Raw genomic sequence first — 21,108 nt, 5'->3', positions numbered from 1 at the left:
CATGTAGTATGAGGCTGGGCAGCAGATATTGCACACTAAGAGCAGATTATGTAGGTATCCCTTATACTACATGAAGGCAGGTGGTAAAATTGGTCAATGATTGGCCAATCGTAATTGAAAGGGTGTATCAGGCTTAGTTCCGCTAAGAAAGACAGGAGGGAGAACAAGCAGATGGAGACAGACAGGGATACACACCAGCATATCCAGTGTGAAACTGAAGCTGTCTTCTTTAATTTTGTTTTAAGGAAAGGTGGGGGGGGGGGGCAGGGTATCAGCCAGGTGTGTGTGTGTGCGTGTGTGTGTGGGGGGGGTGTACCGGGGGGCGCCTTCACGATCTTTGCCTCAGGCAGCAGAAAGTCCAGGACCGGCCCTGGGCATTACCATATCAAGTGGAAAAAAGTAGGTGAGGTGGCTTGGCATTTGGGACATAGGTCAGATTGTTGTGGGTTGTATTTAGTTATTTGCTTGGGGATCAAGTAGGTTTGATGGAGTATATAAATTTGCGAAGTGCGTTCAAGGATACAAGGAGAGACCTTTTTAGGAACAGAGAGTGCCTCATCCCAGTCATCGTCTTGAATGTCTAAACCACAAGCTTCCCATTTATTCCGTGAGGGTGTAGTAAGCTCCTCTGCACCATATTCTAGGAGTGTCTTATATATTTCACCGACCATGTGTCTGATGGGCCCATTTGTAATCATCTCTATAATAGGGGAGTTGTATATCTGAACTGGGGTTGTGCGGAATTGTTTCTGGAAGGCGTGCCTAATTTGCCAATATCTGAATTCTTGAATTAGGGGGATGGAATAGGCAGCTGCAATAGCGGAGAAAGGAAGGATCTGTCCTTTTGAGGCAATATGCCCAAGGAAAATCACTCCCGTGTTTATCCAAAAGGAGGGGTCAGGAACTGATCTAAATTCTAGCAGGTGAGGGTTGTTCCAGAGGGGGGTATGATAGCCAGTTCCTTTGTCACTATATATTTTATTAACACATTTCCATACTTGTGCGGCCTGTAACAGAATAGTATTGTGTTTTTTCTCGCTAGGAATAAAACACTTGAGAGTATCTAAAGCTGGGCTTTCAATTGTAGGATCAGATGGATAACCCAGGGACTCAACATTTGTGGAGGGAGGGACCAGGAACCAGGCTGAGATGTGCTGTAGTTGTGCCGCCAAATAATATTTCTGGAACACGGGGAAAGCAATGCCACCCAGGTTGGTCGGGTTTTGTAGATTGAGTGTTTCAGCTTAGCCCTTCCTTTACCCCAGAGAAAGCTTAGAAGTGCTGACTTCAGTTTATTCATTATCATTTTAATTAGACTATTCCTGCCGATTATCGTTAGGGGTAGCTTTGCCCAAGCATTGCACCGTGAGTGTGCTAAAGAGAGTAGGGGATATACTTCCTCTATTAAGTATTGAGAGGGATCGACCTGTATCAGGACTCCAAGATATTTGAAGGCTTTGACAATTTCTAGCGGAGGGGGATTATCAACTGATGTAGTGGGCAGGGGGTCTAAAGGGAGAAGAACTGACTTGGTTCGATTTACTTGCAGTCCAGAATAGAAGCCAGATTCTTCTATAATTTCAAGGGCACGAGACAGGGATGGGCCAGAATCTGCAAGATATAAGATCGTGTCGTCTGCATAGAGACTGATTTTATCTTCAGATGATTTCGTTTTAAATCCTATAATTTCAGGTGAGCTACGAATACGGGAGGCCAGGGGTTCTGCAACTAAGGCATATAGCAATGGAGATAGTGGGCATCCCTGTCTCGTGCCCCTACCCAAAGGAAAGGAGGGAGAAATCCATGAGTTGGTACTAACCCTGAACGTAGGCTGGGAGTATAATATGCGTACTCATCTTTGAAAGTTTTCTCCTATACCGAACCTGGAAAGGACTGCGTATAAGAAGGGCCATTCAACCGTATCAAAGGCCTTAGCCATGTCCAGTGATGCAATAGCACAGGATCCACAGTTTAAATGAGGGGCCTGAATATTAGTAAATAACCTCCTGATATTTATTGCCGTGTTTTTCCCAGGCATAAATCCTGTCTGGTCCGAATGAATTAGGGTTAAAATGACTTTATTTAGACACATTGCCAGGACTTTAGCTAGAATTTTGATGTCGGTGGGTAGAAGGGAGATTGGTCTGTAAGAGTCACAGAGTAACGGGTCCTTTCCAGGTTTGGGGATTACAACTACCAAGGCCTCATTCATAGAGGAAGGAAGCTTTTGCTTTTCAAAGGCATCAAGGAGTACGTCAAGTAGGGGCTCTGCAAGTTGTTCAGAGAATTTTTTGTATACGTCTAATGGGATACCGTCTAGACCAGGGGCTTTCTTATTTGGGAAACTAGCAATTGTCATTTCTATTTCATCAAGGGTGATGGTTTATCTAGTTGTGATCGTTGGTTATCTGATAGTCTAAGAAGATTTAATTCTGCTAGAAGTATCTCAGGGCCTCTTTAGGGTTTTCAAAGAAGTGAGTTTTCCCATCCGCTACCACGCGGAGTTTCGCGGGAAAAAGCATGGCGTAAGGATAAGAGGCTTCTCTGAGCGATTTCTTCACAGCGGTGAACTGTGCCCGTTGCTTCTGTACAGATGCTGAGTAATCTGGGTAGAAGGAGATCCAGGCATTTTGATAGGAGATGTCACCTTTTTCCCGGGCAGCTTTTAGGATTGCATCGCGATCACGATAATTAAGGACTTTAAAAATAAAGGTCCGTGGAGGTAAGCTCGGAGCAGGCATTCTTGGGGATATCCCATGTGCCCTTTCTATGATGAAGACCGCGGAGAATGCGTCACGGCCGAAGATATCAATCAGGAGTTTTTTGGCGAAGTCTTCAGGGGCTGTGCCTTCTACTTTTTCTGGAAGCCCAACGATGCGAATATTAGACCTGCGATTGCGGTTTTCAGTATCTTCCTGTCTGTTATTTACAGATTTTACTTCACGTTCCAGTACAAGTACTTTAGGTGGGATAGGCCTGAACTCATCCTCCATTGTGCTGATGCGACTTTCAGTTTCAGTCACACGAGAACGGAGATTGTTCATGTCCTGGCGTAGGAGGGATACATTTGTTTTCACTTCTCCAAGAGTGGTAGTAATTACTGTGAGACTGGCTTGACAGCATGAGATCGCTTCCATTATCTGCTGCAGCGATGGCGCGGGCTGTTCTTCATCAGAGGTTTCTTCTTCCTCTTGGTCACCTCTCCTGAACTTTTGCAGCTTAGAGGCCGCTTCTGTGTTCCTAATCCGAGACATCTGGGAATCGGAATGTTCAGAAGAAGATAAGGGGTAAGCTGGTGCAGGTTCTGTCCAGAAAGAAGGATAATTACAGTAGTTTAAACAGGATTTTGTGTCTCCTGTGCGGGAGCTCTCCGGAGAAGCTTCTTCACATACCGACTTCCGGTCACGCCCCCCCCCTCTCTTCAGTTTAACTAGTCAGATGTGCCCCCAGTGTTAGGCAGCCCGCTACCCAAGTTAGACCATTAGCCTGATCAGCCCCCCAGCACCAGGCAGCCACCCTCCACAAGTTAGCCAGATGAAGCCCCCCGCATATGGCAGGGCCCCTCTTCAGTTTAACTAGCCAGATGTGCCCCCAGTGTTAGGCAGCCCCTACCCAAGTTAGATAATCAGATCAGCTGATGGAAGCAGCATCAAGGGGGGCTTTCACTGTGTATCAGAGAACAATTACACATTGGAGATTAATATCACCAACCCCCACCTTCCAGGACTTAAATCCACCCCAGCAGCATTCTAGTGTCCCCATACTGTGCCCCAGCCTATTAATAGTGTGTCCCAGCATTCTAGTGTCCCCATACTGTGCCCCAGCCTCCTAATAGTGTGTCCCAGCATTCTAGTGTCCCCATACTGAGTCCCAGCCTCCTAATAGTGTGTCCCAGCTTTCTAGTGTCCCCCATAGTGTGTCTGAGCTTCCCAGTGTCCCCTAAACTGTGTCCCAGTGTAAGCCTGAACGATTTTAGGAAGAGTGAATCACACGATTTCTGTCAGAAATTGAGATTTCGATTCGATTCACGATTTTCTTCAAACAGCTTGTAATTTCACAGCTAGGATCAGTTTGTGTGTGTGAGCAGAGTCCTTCCTTTGCTTTATGAGAGTCTCTGAAGGCCTGTCAATCAAGCTTTGCTTTGGCCAGTTTATCAAGCCTAGCCTTTCCTGCAAACACAATTATGCCTTTGCACAAATTTACTGTGCCCCACTGCAGCAAACATCTATGCAGAATAGATTGCCTCAATTTCAAATTCACAGTACCCCACTGCAAACAGCCGTGCAGAATACTAGGTTGCCACAGTCAGTCACCGCACAGTCATCAGCATTATCACGCTGACACGCTGTGCAAAGGAAGTGGAGGCAGTGTAAAAAAGTTGATTGACAGGCTGCCCGGCCAGCTAGTGATGTGGACTCGGGAGGCTGAGCTACGCGTGATTGAGAGCCTGTGGGCGGAGTCTGCCGTCCACCCAGCCAATGACATGGAGGAGCTGGGAGGAGTGAGCCGCCGCAAGAGCGAGAGACTGTTGGCGGAGTCTGCTGCTCGCTCATTTCATAGGCTGCAGGCACGGAAGTTGGGGAGAGAGTGAGCCGCCTCCATCGCCGAAAGGGACCTGCGAGTAACACCCGCTGAGCCACCGCTGCACGGAGCGGCGAGCTGTGCGCAGCGGGAGAGGGGGCTGCCTGCAGAGGGGGACGAAATCGCCACTATGATGATCGCGGAATCGCTGTTTCCATGATCGCGATTTCGATCCCCAAACGATTTATCGTTTAGGCCTATCCCAGTGTCCCCATAGTGCAACCCAGCTTCACCATGCCCTCACAGTATGTTCCACCTTCCAGTGCCCCTCATAGCGTGCCCCAGCTTCCCAGTGCCCCTCATAGCGTGCCCCAGCTTCCCAGTGCCCCTCATAGTGTGCCTTAGTTTCCCAGTGCCCCTCATAGTATGCCTTAGCTTCTCAGTATCCCTAATAGAGTGCCCCAGCATCCCCATAATGTGCCTTAGCTTCCCAGTGCCTCTTGTGGAAAGAATTTTATAATGAATCTGTTAATTTTTATATATATCCTGTATATCCTGTATATCCTGTATATCCTGTGTAACCTATGTGGCTATACTGACCACATGCACAAGATTAGATTATTGTGTTGGAGTGACACTTTAAGTTAACCAGGGAGTTATCACGATAACACTGAATACATGTTATATATTCTTCCTGAACTATTCACTGTGCGCAGTCTCATGTTTTTCCACAGCACCTTCCCTCCCCTCTTCCCCCCCTCAGTGTTACTCTGTACCAGGCCCCTGAGGCAGGATGCTGGGGAGGGCAGTCTAAACTAGTTTCCTGGAGGTGAATATGACTTTGAGAAGAATGGAACAAGGAACTGATGTCAGAATATTTCACTTTCCTGTTGACTTTCTAAGCATTTATGAAGGGCACAGAGGAGGACCAGATCCACCCAAAAGAAGAAATTGGACATTGCTCATTGGACTTATGGGATTACAGACTGTTTGGAGGGAGGAATATATTAGCATGTTAACTGGGGTATAAAGATCAGCAGGTGAAGGAAGTCTCCACCCTTTTGTGACTAGCCAGGCTGCAGCTAGCCTGTTTCTGCTCTAATAAAAAGCTGGTATATAAAAGGGTCCTCAGCTGAGTGAATAAAGATTTCTAACATTTTGGCAACTGAATGAAGAGTGTCTCATGAGTAAGTTTATTTTCCTTTAACACTCTCATAGTGTGCCCCAGCTTCCCAGTGCCCACCATAGTGTGTCTCAGCTTCCCAGTGCCCCTCATAGTGTGTCCCAGCTTCCCAGTGTCTCTCATAGTGCCCCAGCTTCCCAGTGCCCCTCATAGTGTGTCCCAGCTTCCCAGTGTCTCTTATAGTGTCCCAGCTTCCCAGTGGCCCCATAGTGCATCCAAGATTCCCATCCGTCTTATACTGTGTCTTAGCATTCCCATGGTGTCTTCCAGCTTACCAGTGTCTCCATAGCGTGCACCAGATTTTCAGTGTCCCCTAAACTGTGCCCAGTATATGGTACCCCCCTCCCTAGTTTAGATAGCCAGATCAGCCCCAGTACACAGAAGACCCCCTCCTCAGTTTAGGTAGCCAGATCAGCCCCAGTATTAGGCCACCCCTTAAACTGAGCAGCCCCTCCCCGCATGCAGAGTTGTGAGCAGAGCCTCTAGTGCTGTCTACTTACATCACTGCACCAGGAACTCATCTGTGTCAGGCTCACAACATCTCCTTGTCTCCCTCTAGTGATGAAACTAATGAGAGATGCCAAAAAAGGAAGAGAGAGAGAAGCTGCTGCAAGCCTGTGACATCGCAGAGCTCCCAGTGGGAAGAGGAGAAACACTACAAGCTCTACTTTCGACTCTGTATTAGACAGGCAAGGGTGTCTCTCGAAGGGAGGGGTCATGGGTGCACCGTCGGGGCTAATGCCTTCCCTGCCTTTGCCCAGAACTGGCTGTGTGTTTTATTAATAGAGATAAGAGACATCCAGAATCCTCCTTACCTCTCCAGTCAGCAGATAGATGATCTCCAGGGTGAGGCTGAATATCCACTCAGTCATGTGACTCTGGTCCTCATCCATCCTCAGTGATGTGGTCATGTGATCCATACAGGATGCTGCTGCCTTTTGATAGATCATAAGGAAAGGATAATCTAGGATGTATAGTTGTCAGTGGTATAACTACCAATACAAGATTCCTCCCCCCCCCCCCCCCCCCCCCCCATTGCTGTCACTTGTGGGTGGTAGGGCCATGCAGAGTATTAAAGGAAAGCATAATAAGTTGGTTTATAGCCACCTGTGCACTATACTCACAGCATGCTGCAGTCCTGTCCTCCCTCTGCCTCCTCTCCAGCTGGCCCTCTCTCCTCACATCCACCTCCCACTGTTACTATTCCTGTGATGTTACCTGTTACCATTCCTGTGATGCTACAGCAGTAGTGGTAGTGGTAGATGGATGAGGATATGAAGAGAGAAGAGGCAGGGAGGATAATAGGAGCAGAGGCCTGGAGCCCACTGTGACAGCTAGCTATAAAGCAATGTAAATCCTACCTCGTATTATGGAGGTAGGGGAAGAAAGAAATACTGGGGGTGGACATGGCTATACTGGGAAAGAAATGGATGGAGAGGGGGCAATACATATTGGAGTATAATGGCAATGCTGGGGGGGTGTACAGGGGGGATATGGCTATACTGGGGATGTAATGGCATTACTGTGGGCAGGACAGTGGCGTAGTGGATAGCACTCTTCCCTTGCAGTGATGGGTCCCAGGTTCTAAACCCAGCCAGGGCAACATCTGCAAGGAGTTTGTATGTTCTCCCCTGTCTGTGTGGGTTTCCTCTGGGCACTCCAGTTTCCTCCCACATACCAAAAACATACAGATAAGTTAATTGGCTTCCCCCTATATTGGCCTTACACATACACTATATGATACATACATAGACATATGACTATGGTAGGGATTAGATAAAGAGCACCTCTGAGGGACTGTTAAGTGACTAGACCAGGGGTTCCCAAACTTTTTCAGTCAAGGGTCGGGTCAGTATAATTCAGGCTGCTGGGGAGGGGGGGGGGGGGGCGAACATACATAAAATGATGTTGAAAAACATGACATTGAATCTAGGTATTGATTCCACATCCAAATCATGCCTGGAGAACTCCCAGCATCAGCCATTCAGTCATGTGACGCCGGAAGGAACGTCTTTGTGCACCAGACAGTGAAGCATACCCGGGTGACAAACTGCCGTCTAGTTGGGCAGCAGTGTCACCTGATACAGAATTGGATTGGAAGCCAGCGAATGACTGCCTGCTGGCTTCTACAGTATGGGGATGGGTGGTGCCAGCACTGTTATTCTATATACGGGTGCCGATGATTAAACGTACAATAGGCCACATCTATAAGGTATACATTGTCTTTGGGGGGCCAGTGAAAAAGCCTTGGGGGGCCGCATTCGGGCCGTAGTTTGAGGACCACTGGACGAGACAATATACTCTGTACAGCACTGTGCAAGGTGTTGGCACTACATCAATACTAAATAATAATAATTACTAGGGTTGGGGGACATTATATACTGGGGGATAATGGCAATGCTGGGGACACAGGGGGGACATGGCTATACTAGGAAATAAATGGCATTACTGGGGTGGGTAACATTACATACTGGAGGATAATGGCAATGCTGGGGGACACAGGGGGAAGGGGCAGCACTAGTCTAATTTAGGGGACCCAGCAGGAAACCTCATAGGGAACAGTTCTCCAATTACAGCACCATCTACAGCAGGAAGCGTGGTGATTGGCCGAATAGTGTGTTTGCTACAGTCTATCTGAAATCTAGCAGTATGAGAAGATGCCGTCCACCCAATCACGTTAGCAGAATTTCCCTATGAGGTTTCCTGCTGAGTCCCCTAAAATAGACCAGCACCGAGATGCCAACCATAATCTATGGCACATGCAGGGGGACCACATGTTACAGCAGTTATATAAAAGTCTCTTGTATGGCAGTTACTTCAGGGGGGTGATCAGGATAGTGACAGGTGTACTATAACCTCCTCTGTAACAAAGTATGTCCACCCCGACCTCTGCTCTGCTCAATATATAACATTCACACAATTACCTCTTCCAACGACATATCATTCTCTTCTCCTGTTCCTGCTACTTCTCCTACTGCTGTGATATCACTTCCTGTCTTTGTTACATCATTTCCTATCTTTTGTTTAATTTCTTCCTTACTATGCGTTCCACCTAGAAGAGGGGAGACCGCCATCTTGTGGTAAATAGGCTAACTGCATCCTCTGTTTTTGGAATCACCTGCACTCAGAATCTATCATTAATTGACAAATGATCTCCAAACTTGGTCCTCTTATCCTTTGTCTTTGCTAGGAAGGGTGAACTCTATCAAAATGACCCTCTTGCCAAGGATATTATACCTTTTCAGGACCCTTCCAATCAAACTTAAACCATTCAAGGATCTCCAAACCAAAATACATAAATTGTCTGGCAAAACCGCAGAGCCAAAATAAATAGTCGCCCTTTCCAGGAAAAAGCATCTGGGAGGACTTAACCTGCCCACATACTACAAGGCAGCCCAGATTGCCCAGTTAGCCGCAATAAATGCGAAATCCCACACACCTCTCTGGGTTCAATTAGAATCACAGTTGATTGCCCCTCTTACCCTGCCCGGAGTAATGTGGGCTTGAAAAATTCCACTCCCATCTATTAAAAAATCATCACCCATCACTGCTCACTCTCTCACTATTTGGCAAAAAGCCAGATTCCTTTATGGTTTACAATCACCTGTCACCCACTTGACAGAAATACTTGGTAATCCGGATTTCCCGCCTGGTCATCAAATAAACCTGTTCAAATGGTGGATTGATTAGCGTCTTACGAGGATGGGTAATTTCATAAGTGCATACAAATTAATCCCTATCCGCCAATTTTTGACTGAACATCACCCCCCTCCAAGTGAAATTTATAGAGTCTCACAAGTCTTTAAATTTCTCAGATCACTGAACCCAACTAATTATGTTACCTCGTACCTGGCTTTCAAAGTCAGATGCAAAGACTCTGCACTTGAGAGGGGTCTGATCTCGGATTTATATGATACTTTTACACAGGTTCCTCCAGATACAAAATGTAATTTTCAATGTAAATGGGAAACTGATATGAATATGGAATTATCTGCCAGCAGATGGACACATTGCTGTACCTTTCTGCTGAAAAACAGCTCATACTACTCATCTACTGAATCCTCACTTAAGCTTCTCCATAGATATTATATGACCCCAGCCAGAATTCATGATTTTGATAGGTCAATTTCAGCCCTTTGTTTTAGGGGCTGCCAGATCAGGGGGGATCTCTGGCACACATGGTGGACTTGTCCAATAGCTCAATCATTTTGGAATGCCATCTGGACTAAGTTATGCCTTATTACTAAAGTCTCAATCCCTATAGACCCAACAGTTGTCTTGTTGGGTAACAAACCCTCAAAGTTTAAACATCCCGTGCATAGATTGTTTCAACATACATTTGCACTTGGGAAACATCACTTAGCTTGTAGATGGAAGTCCGCCACTTTATCCTCTGATTGTGTATTTTCGGATCTCAATTCAACCATGCTCTCTGAGCATATTATTGCCAAAATTCAGGATAAAATGCCAAACTTTTTTTTAAAACATGTAACGACTGGATTGAATGGCAGGACAACAATGGCTTAAATTATGTCCTCCACTCCTTTTAAATAGATTACCTCTGGCACAACATGGAAGCAGGAGCTGTCTGGACTATCTGGGACCCTGCTACCTCACATCTTTATTTTTGGGTAAATTGTATACCTGCTTATATACATTTGGGAAAACCTTCCACACCCATCCCTTCCCCTCTTCCTTTACCTGAGACCCATTGGCATGTTGTGCATTGCACTCCTGGATCTCATATTCCTGTACCCTTCCATACTTTTCCCCCCTCCCTACCTCATCTCCCCCCCCCACACACACACACACACACCTTTAGATTCATAAAATTCAAAATGTATTCCATTATCATGTTTCTGGAATGTTTCATACTTTTTGTTCCATTGATGATGTTCCTTAAGTCACTCCTCCTGCGTGGGGAAATTTTCTATGAAGTGAAATATTTCTGTTCTTGAGTTTTTATATTAATAAACACCCTTGAAACAGAATATAAAGGTACACTTACACTTAAAGTGTACCTTAAATAAAACAAAAACGCCTATTTACTTACCTGGGACTTCTTTCACCCCCTGAAGTCCTCTTGCTTCCGCGCTGTCACTCATGCTCAGCCATTCCTCTGCTGTCCCCCTCCATAAACACTCATAGGGCCACTGCGAAGTATATAGTATTTTTATATTCCCATTACTGTTGCCCATTTACTTACCTTAAGCTCCTTCCATCCCCATGAAGTCTTTATGGTCCTTCGCAGTCATCCTGCACTCCGCTGTTCCTCCTGTGTCCCCCTCCAATGCTGGATGTGCGGCCAGATGCCGTGTGCATCCTCTATCATGCTCCTGTGGTTGGGAGCGCTCTGCACTTGTGCAGTAAGCAAAAATTGCTACCATTGCCTGCGCAGAACGCTCCCGGCTGTGGCAGTGCGATTGAGGACGCACACAGCTGGGGAAACACAATATATACTATATACTTCAACTAACTAGCCACTGCGCATGCATGGCATGAACCATGCGCTTCCTCTTTCACACTCTTGCGCATTCACAATAGCAATTTTTGCTTAGGCTCCTCACCACAGGAACGTGATAGAGGACACACGCAGCACAGGGCTGCACATCCAGCATTGGAGGGGACACCAGAGTAACAACGGAGTGTGGGATGCCGTCGAGGGACCAGGAGGACTTCAGGGGGCTGGAAGAAGCTCCATAGCTTATAGTGACCCTACTGGGCAAATATCATTAATGCCATAGATATAAAGGAACAGCATAGAGAATATAAAAATATTATATACTTCAAGTCACAGTGACACTATAAGTCATAACAGCCATAGTCCTAGATCTTAACTCATAAATGCAGTAGCATGGTCGCATCCACCATTTATCACAGAGCCTTATATTAACCACCAGCAAGGCCTAAGACAGGGACAACTTGTTATCTAGTATCTAGTACAATAGAAACTATTACCTGGTCTGTAATGTATATTAACCTGAGGTTGTTTACCTGTAATATTTAAGCGTATCTGACTTTATATATCATGAATGAATGTGTGTCCTATCGGTGCGCCCGGAGAAGGCTCTGCCAATATTCACACCAACCGTACACAATGGCAGCCTAGGAGTGTCAGCAGAAAATGAGCTCCTGCTCCCTCTATCCATCATTCCGCAAATGCAATGAAGCCTGGGGGCCTCCAATGCTTCAGTCTAGGGCCACTAAATGCCCTCATTATCACAACTTATTATAGTTCTCCCAATAACTACACCTACGGAGGAGACCAGGAGGCGGTGCAGCTGGAGCAGGGGAGATTTACAATGCAACAGAACTACATACAGAAATAACTGCAGGTGGTATCATGATAAATGAGTTTGTTAAGTGCACTGGGAAAATATACTCAGCACTCTCTATATGTAATCAGCACATTTGTACATATACACAACTGATTTACTAATCCAAGAAAAATATTCAATTGCACAGCTGGTATAAAGGGTAATAAACTCATTATTTTTTTGATACACAAGAGTGACTAAAACCAATTAAAAACATACAAGCAAAAAAGCAGAGCTTACAGTGGGTTGCAAAAGTATTCGGCCCCCTTGAAATTTTCCACATTTTGTCATATTACTGCCACAAACATGAATCAATTTTATTGGAATTCCACATGAAAGACCAACACAAAGTGGTGTACACATGAGAAGTGGAACGAAAATCATACATGATTCCAAACATTTTTTTACAAATAAATAACTGCAAAGTGGTGTGTGCATAATTATTCGTCCCCCTTTGATCTGAGTGCAGTCAGTTGCCTACAGACATTGCCTGATGAGTGCTAATGACTAAATAGGGTGCACCTGTGTGTAATCTAATGTCAGTACAAATACAGCTGCTCTGTGATGGCCTCAGAGGTTGTCTAAGAGAATATTGGGAGCAACAACACCGTGAAGTCCAAAGAACACACAAGACAGGTCAGGGATCAAGTTATTGAGAAATTTAAAGCAGGCTTAGGCTACAAAAAGATTTCCAAAGCCTTGAACATCCCACGAAGCACTGTTCAAGCGATCATTCAGAAATGGAAGGAGTATGGCACAACTGTAAACCTACCAAGACAAGGCTGTCCACCTAAACTCACAGGCCGAACAAGGAGAGCGCTGATCAGAATTGCAGTCAAGAGGCCCATGGTGACTCTGGATGAGCTGCAGAGATCTACAGTTTTGCGTTTTGTATGCGTTTTTTAATTTAAATTTATTCAAATCACTAGAAAGACAACAGGAAGCGGAAACACCTCAGAAATCGTCAATTTTTACTTAAAAATGCATGCAAAACACAATGCATATGCGTTACCATAGACTTTCATTATGGCAACCAGCCTGCATATTATGCAACACTACCAGCGTTTGCGAAACGCATAGTGTGAAAACGCATTGAAACGCAGCTTCTTCTGCATCCCATAGGCTAACATTGCTGCATAAAATGCAGCATTTCCCGCTACGCTAGCATTTCTGCTATGTGTGCACCCAGCCATACAAAGATACACCACCACTCGTAGGCATAGTTTCATAGGCAAAAAGTTGAATACATTTCGTATTGACAGTTTAGCCCGTACAACGTGGGAGACTCTGTCCATGGGACAACTATAAGTCATGCACTGTACAAAGTTGGCCTTTATGGAAGAGTGGCAAGAAGAAAGGCATTGTTAACAGAAAGCATAAGAAGCCCCGTTTGCAGTTTGCCACAAGCCATGTGGGGGACACAGCAACCATGTGGAAGAAGGTGCTCTGGTCAGATGAGACCAAAATGGAACTTTTTGGCCAAAATGCAAAACACTATGTGTGGCGGAAAACTAACACTGCACATCACTCTGAACACACCATCCCCACTATCAATATCAAATATGGTGGTGGCAGCATCATGCTCTGGGGGTGCTTCTCTTCTGTAGGGACAGGGAAGCTAGTCAGAGTTGATGGGAAGATGGATGGAGCCAAATACAGGGCAAACTTGGAAGAAAACCTCTTGGAGACTGCAAAAGACTTGAGACTGGGGCGGATGTTCACCTTCCAGCAGGACAATGACCCTAAACATAAAGCCAGGGCAACAATGGAATGGTTTAAAACAAAACATATCTATGTGTTAGAATGGCCCAGTCAAAGCCCAGATCTAAATCCAATCTGAATCTGTGGCAAGATCTGAAAACTGCTGTTCACAAACGCTGTCCATCTAATCTGACTGAGTTGGAGCTGTTTTGCAAAGAATGGGCAAGGATTTCAGTCTCTAGATGTGCAAAGCTGGTAGAGACATACCCTAAAAGCCTGGCAGCTGTAATTGCAGCAAAAGGTGGTTCTACACAGTATTGACTCAGGGGGCTGAATAATTACGCACACCCCACTTTGCAGTTATTGATTTGTAAAAAATGTTTGGAATGATGTATGATTTTCGATCCACTTCTCACGTGTACACCACTTTGTATTGGTCTTTCACGTGGAATTCCAATAAAATTGATGCATGTTTGTGGCAGTAATGTGAAAAAATGTGGAAAACTTCAAGGGGGCCGAATACTTTTGCAACCCACTGTATATTGCACATAACAGCCGGCTCATTCCCCTCACTCCCACAGTCATACAAAAGATAGTGACCGGTCACTGGAAAGTTTCTGCAAAGCAGAGATGCTAATGCTGTACAGCTCTATAGGGCCACAGTACTGTGATGAAATTTGATGACAGATGACATTTGATGTGCAAAGCCAAGAAGCAGACTGGCAAAACATGCTATGTCCATCAATAGGGACTTTATCCAGCTAAGCAGCAGGTCCCCTTATACTGCATCATGTGCCATAGACTGAACCATACTGTACATTGCAATTCATAGTCAATGCGCTCATTCAGATCATACCATGTAGGCTGTACAGATCCTGTTGTTGCTTCACTGCCCTGAGTCAGCCACCACTTGATCACAGGACATTGCTGTATGGCTGGCGAGCGTTCAGACAAGTGTCCAGCCAAACCCGCTTGGTTCCAGCTCTCCAATGCGAGGGGAGACGTGAGGCTGAGCTAACATGGTTCTTTTCCATGGCTGCCTGACATGTGGACCGCAGGGATAGCGTGTGACGTCACTCACCACATAATAATTGTGGTGGAATAGGCTAACTGCAGCCTCTGTTTGTGGAATCATCTGCATCATTTTTTATCATCATCATTATTTTTTATCTATCACTGCACTACATCCTCAAGCACCACATTCTTTTTTTTCCTTTTTATTACTCCTCAGGCAGTTGCTGTAGATGGAGAGCTGCCATATGGATGTGGCTCCATAGTTATGGGACGAGTCAGTTTCCTGCACCAGAACGGGAAGAAGAGGCAGAATTACTGGAGAAATTGTCTGGGCTGGGATGTCCACTTAATCCCTTCATATCTCTCCTGGGACTCCCATTCTCTTCTGGCTGTACTCCTCCTCCCAGCAGCTGACAGACTGGTAGCCGGGAAATGGAAGTCCTCTCCTCCCTCCGCCATTACTGAGCTTATGGGAAGTATCCTGGAAATCAGGTGACTGGATGGGTCACAGCTCTGATGTAGACTACAATGGACACTATTGGACACATTTGCTATCCAGGCATCAGAAATTAGTGATGGGAAGTAAAAGAGGAAACAGATTGTAGTGAGCATGTCTGCTGCTCCATGATGTAGATAATGGTAAGCTTATTTAAAGTTGCCTTAAAGCATACCTGTAGTTCCACATGTAGTTACAATTATCTCTGACCCCCAACAATCATCAGCCACCACCCGAATTTAAAGAATCTGTAATCCCGCTCATCCCAACACCTGCCAGGGACAACACTAACTTTACAAACTTTCATCTTATCTCACTTCTAAACATTCTCTCTTAGGTCTCCAGTGACCACACACGCCCTACAAGTTTAGAGGAAATCCCACTTCAAGAATAAACTACAGTATACTGTCTCCCCCTTACAGAGATTTTAGGAAACCCTGACTTCCCTGCTGGTACTGAACCAATGGCCTTCCTATGGTGGCAGATTGGGGATATTACCATTATTATTTATTGTATTTATAAAGGACCAATGTATTACACAGCACTGCACAATAGATAAATGAGTTGGCATACAAGGTAGGACACAAGGAACTCGCAACAAAACAAGATCATGCAAGCGTCTTTGATAACAGTAGTTCAGTGTCTGTTCAGAATAGTGTCTGTTCAAGCAAGAGGGAGTAAGATCCGCTGTTTTCTACCAGCGTCAGGGCACCGAGAACCGGGCTGCAGCCTGAACTTCTGGGTCTCAGCAGGGCCCTGACGTCACTGAAGCACAGGGTGATTCTTGCTCCCTATTGGATAGACGGAGGACGCGTTCACAGTACACGCTCCCCAGACATAGCTCCCAACTGTCCCTCTTTTGGAGGGACAGTCCCTCTTTGGGAGCCCTGTCCCTCTTTCCTCATTTGTCCCTCTTTCAGGACTTTGTCTCTCTTTCTATGTAAATATATGTATTTTTCTACTGAAAAAATGTGTTTAATTGCCTCAAAACTTTATGACCATCTTTTAAATTGATATATTTCTTATTTTCAAATGTTTATATGAAGGATAATGCATCAGAATAGAAAGGACCAGTGTGGTTTGAATTATAAAACGACATATTTTTCTTATGAAATCTTTATGGCATGTGTGACTAGGGGTGTGCTGGAGGTGTGATCAGGGGTGTGGCAGGGGAGTGACTTAAGTGTCCCTCTTTCTCATCTCAAAAAGTTGGGAAATATGCGCAGATGCAAACAGTAGTGCACGTGTACCTGCGTGTCAGCTAATTGCTTACACGCTGTTCTCTGAATGGTTGTTTTCAAGTCTGCTTTATGTTGATTTACTAGGCCTTGTATTTAAGCACAGTGAGCGCCCTCAGTTATCACCCGTGATAGCTTCTAGCTTTGGCTTGTTGCTGAGTATGCGCTCACGTATTAGAAAACTCCATTGCCAACTTTGTTTGTTCCTGACCACGTTCCTGATTGATTACCTGCTGTCGACCTCTGCTCCGTCTGACCATTCTTCTGCTTGATTACCTGCTGCCAAGCTCTGCTCCATCTGATCACGCTTCTGCTTGATTACCTGCTGTCGACCTCTGCTCCGTCTGATCACGCTTCTGCTTGATTACCTGCTGCCGACCTCTGCTCCGTCTGACCACGCTTCTGCTTGATTACCCGCTGCCAAGCTCTGCTCCATCTGATCACGCTTCTGCTTGATTACCCGCTGCCGACCTCTGCTCCGTCTGACCACGCTTCTGCTTGATTACCTGCTGCCGACCTCTGCTCCGTCTAACCACGCTTCTGCTTGATTACCTGCTGCCGACCTCTGCTCTGTCTGACCACGCTTCTGCTTGATTACCTGCTGCCGACCTCTGCTCCGTCTGACCATGCTTCTGCTTGATTACCCGCTGCCGACCTCTGCTCCGTCTGACCACGCTTCTGCTTGATTACCCGCTGCCGACCTCTGCTCCATCTGACCATGCTTCTGCTTGATTACCCGCTGCCAACCTCTGCTCCGTCTGACCACGCTTCTGCTTGATTACCTGCTGCCGACCTCTGCTCCGTCTGACCACGCTTGTGCTTGATGACCTGCTGCCAAGCTCTGCTCTATCTGATCACACTTCTGCTTGATTACCCGCTGCCGACCTCTGCTCCGTCTGACCATGCTTCTGCTTGATTACCTGCTGCCAAGCTCTGCTCTATCTGATCACACTTCTGCTTGATTACCCACTGCCGACCTCTGCTCCATCTGACCACGCTTCTGCTTGATTACCCACTGCCGACCTCTGCTCCGTCTGACCACGCTTCTGCTTGATTACCTGCTGCCGACCTCTGCTCCGTCTGACCATGCTTCTGCTTGATTACCCGCTGCCGACCTCTGCGCCATCTGATCACGCTTCTGCTTGATTACCCGCTGCCGAGCTCTGCTCCGTCTGACCACGCTTCTGCTTGATTACCCGCTGCCGACCTCTGCTCCATCTGATCACGCTTCTGCTTGATTACCCGCTGCCGAGCTCTGCTCCGTCTGACCACGCTTCTGCTTGATTACCTGCTGCCGACCTCTGCGCCATCTGACCACGCTTCTGCTTGATTACCTGCTGCCGACCTCTGCTCCGTCTGACCCCGCTTCCGCTTGATTACCCGCTGCCGACCTCTGCTCCGTCTGACCACGCTTCTGCTTGATTACCTGCTGCCGACCTCTGCTCCGTCTGACCATGCTTCTGCTTGATTACCCGCTGCCGACCTCTGCTCCGTCTGACCACGCTTCTGCTTGATTACCTGCTGCCAAGCTCTGCTCCATCTGATCACACTTTTGCTTGATTACCCACTGCCGACCTCTGCTCCATCTGACCACGCTTCTGCTTGATTACCTGCTGCCAAGCTCTGCTCCATCTGATCACACTTCTGCTTGATTACCCACTGCCGACCTCTGCTCCGTCTGACCACGCTTCTGCTTGATTACCCGCTGCCGACCTCTGCTCCGTCTGACCATGCTTCTGCCGGATCACCCACTGCTGACCTTGGCTAGTTACTGGACTTTGCAAGAACGCTGCCTGCCCTGAACTTGGCTCCCATGACCACGTTTATCTGGACTCTTACACCACTGGTTCTGTCCTGCTTCAACCACCTGGACTACCTTTGCTACTAGGCCTCAGGTGACTATACAATACCTACTACTTTTCTGTGCCCATTGCATTATTGTCTTAGTTCCTATTGGTGAGTTACTATATGTCAGTATGTATGCCACATCTACCTGCAGGGTTTGTTAATGTGTATGCTAGGTAGGAGCTATAGCAGGTGTTAGGGCTGGGTTATAGGTCAGTCATATGGGCATACAGTCTGACCTATAGTCATTGACCAGACAAGCCTGACAGAGGGTTGTCAGACAGTGAGATTGCATAATCAAGCTGGAAACACTAGGGAGGAAGGCCCTGCCAGAGGCTTACAATCTACTACTCTGGAAGACACTCTGTACAACAATAAACTACCTTCTTTAAGTGCGTTCATTATGAAAATCCAGCCCCCAACTGCTGAACTATTTAGGTGCAGACAGGTACATCGCTTCCTCGCCTCCTTAAAGAGAAACTGAAGTGAAAACAAAATTATGATATAAAGAATTGGTTGTGTAGCACAGATAATTACTAGAACATTAGTAGCAAAGAAAATATTTGCATATTTTTATTTTCAATTATATATATTTTTTTTTAATAACATTTCGTCATTCTCTAACATTTGCAGTTTACACATTGCACTCAGCATTCTAAATGATTTCACAGAGCAGGATAGTGAACCTTTGAACTTTCCTCTGCAGACAAAAACAAAACACGACAGACACTTGAGATAATAAGCTTCAGAAGACAAACTCTCTGCGACTTTGAAAGTCAGAGAGATCAGTGGTTTTTTTTTTTGCATAGATAACAACTGGAGTTTCTTAAAGAGACTTTGAAGCCAGTCTAAATTCACGTTTTTAACTTTTATTAACGTTAAGCACTATAGCTAGTGCTAAACCACCGCATCCTCACAGCAAAATGAGGGGTTTATACCCCCAAATCCCCTCTGCTAAATCCGGGGAGCGCTTCCTGCTTGAGGCAGAGCTTAGGGCTGTAGTTCTGCTTCTTCACGCGTCAGTCCCCGCTGATCGCTGCCTCTCCCCACCCCTCTCAATCTTCCTTCACTGAGAGGGGCGGGGAGAGGCGGAGATCCACGGGCAGATTGGCGCACATGGAGGCAGAGCTGCAGCTCAAAGCTCTGCCTCCCTGTGCAGCAAAATCCACGACCAAGAAAGTTGTGGATTTAGCAGAGGGAATTTGGAGGGTATAACTCCCTCGTCGTGCCGCGGGGATGCGGCGGTTTAGTACTAGCTATAGTGCATAACATTAATAAAAATAACAAAAGTTAAAACCGTGAATTTAAACTCGCTTCAGAGTCTTTTTAACTCTTCCTGTAATGGAAACAATATTAGACTCATATCTCTGCTGCTAATGTTTTATTTCTTAGCTGTACTACACATACAAATCATTATATCATAAGTTTATTTTCACTTCAGATTCCCTTTAATCAAGGCCGGATTTAGGCCAAGGCCACTAGGCCATGGCCTAGGGCACCACAGGAACAAGGGCACCAAAGCAGCAGGTTAACCTGGTGCATTTGCAAGCTTGCAAATGCTGCAATGCAGGGAGTTTGGATGAGCGCCTGGCTGCGGTACTCTGCTGCTAGCCACCTGCTCTCTGTGCACATTTGCATTGTGGCGGGTGGCTATGGACTTGGGCAGCATTGGAGATGGAAAGGAAGAGGATATTTCTGCACTGGAGACAAGTGGAGAAATGATTGACACTGATGGCTGCTGCAGTGTGAAGGCAAACTGGCTACCTATACTGAAAGGGGGGGGGATTAAGGGGGTCATCTGGCTACCTATACTGCAGGGAGGGGGAGGGGTCATCTGGCTACCTATACTGGAGGGGTCATCAGGCTATCTATACTAGAGGGAGGAGGAGGGGTCATCTGGTTACCTATACTGGAGCAAGGGGGGTAGGGGTCATCTTGCTACCTATAGTGAAGGGGGGCAGCTGGTGACAGTGGCCTTGGGTGGTAAAAAGTATAAATCCATCCCTGCCTTTAATGACCTCTCATCGGGATATTCAGACCTGCACCTTTGACCTATATTGCCAAATAGACCCAGTTTCTTTCCTGTACTCCACCCTGAATCAGCCACCTTGGGAGGTCAGGTTTTCCTTTGTAAACTGTTGAGAAGAAGATGGGAGGCATGATTGATAAGGAGGATTGGCGGCAATTATATGAGACACTATCCAAGGGTAGTATTCAGGCTACGGCTATAGAGGTCTCCATTCGACTCCTCCACAGGACCTATTTGGTCCCTCTCAAGATTGCTTAAATATACCCCTCATTATTTTCTGACTGCTTTAGAGATTGTTCAACACTTGGTGGGAATGTCCAAAGGTGGAAGGGAGGAGAGACAAGTGAGGATGCACACCTAGTAATAGATCAGGCAATAAAGCTAACAGGGCCAGTTCTCTCTAGAGATGGTCCGAACCTCCGATTTTCGGTTTGCGAACCCCGTTCGCGAACTTCCGCGGAAGGTTCGGTTCGCACGAACCTTTGCGAACCACAATAGACTTCAATGGGGAGGTGAACTTGGAAAAGTAGAAACACTTATGCTGGCCAGAATAGTGATGGAAAAGATGTTTCAAGGGGTCTAACACCTGGAGGGTGGCATGGCGGAATGGGATACATGCCAAAAGTCCTGGGGAAAAATCTGGATTTGACACAAAGCAGCTTTTTAAGGGCAGAAATCACATTGAATGCTAAATTACAGGCCTAAAGTGCTTTAAAACTTCTTGCATGTGTATACATCAATCAGGTAGTGTAATTAGAGTGTAA

The 21,108-nt window shown here is 46.2% G+C and overlaps 1 protein-coding gene across 1 annotated transcript in view; it reads right to left on the bottom strand.

Moving 5' to 3' along the window:
* Window positions 1-8,778, bottom strand: part of LOC137537109 (zinc finger protein 420-like) — a 52,575-nt gene extending 43,797 nt beyond the window's left edge. Inside the window, exons 1-2 of the mRNA XM_068259246.1 lie at window positions 8,629-8,778; window positions 6,520-6,639 (exon numbers count right to left, since the gene is read on the bottom strand). Of these exons, the coding sequence (XP_068115347.1) occupies window positions 6,520-6,639; window positions 8,629-8,778 (270 nt within the window). The remainder of the gene's footprint in view (window positions 1-6,519; window positions 6,640-8,628) is intronic.
* Window positions 8,779-21,108: the final 12,330 nt, after the last annotated feature.

This window comes from Hyperolius riggenbachi, chromosome 10, assembly GCF_040937935.1.
Source record: "Hyperolius riggenbachi isolate aHypRig1 chromosome 10, aHypRig1.pri, whole genome shotgun sequence".
NCBI classification, from domain to species: Eukaryota; Metazoa; Chordata; class Amphibia; order Anura; family Hyperoliidae; genus Hyperolius; species Hyperolius riggenbachi.
Note: the sequence above shows the minus strand (reverse complement) of the source record. Positions and strands in the feature narration are given on the sequence as shown.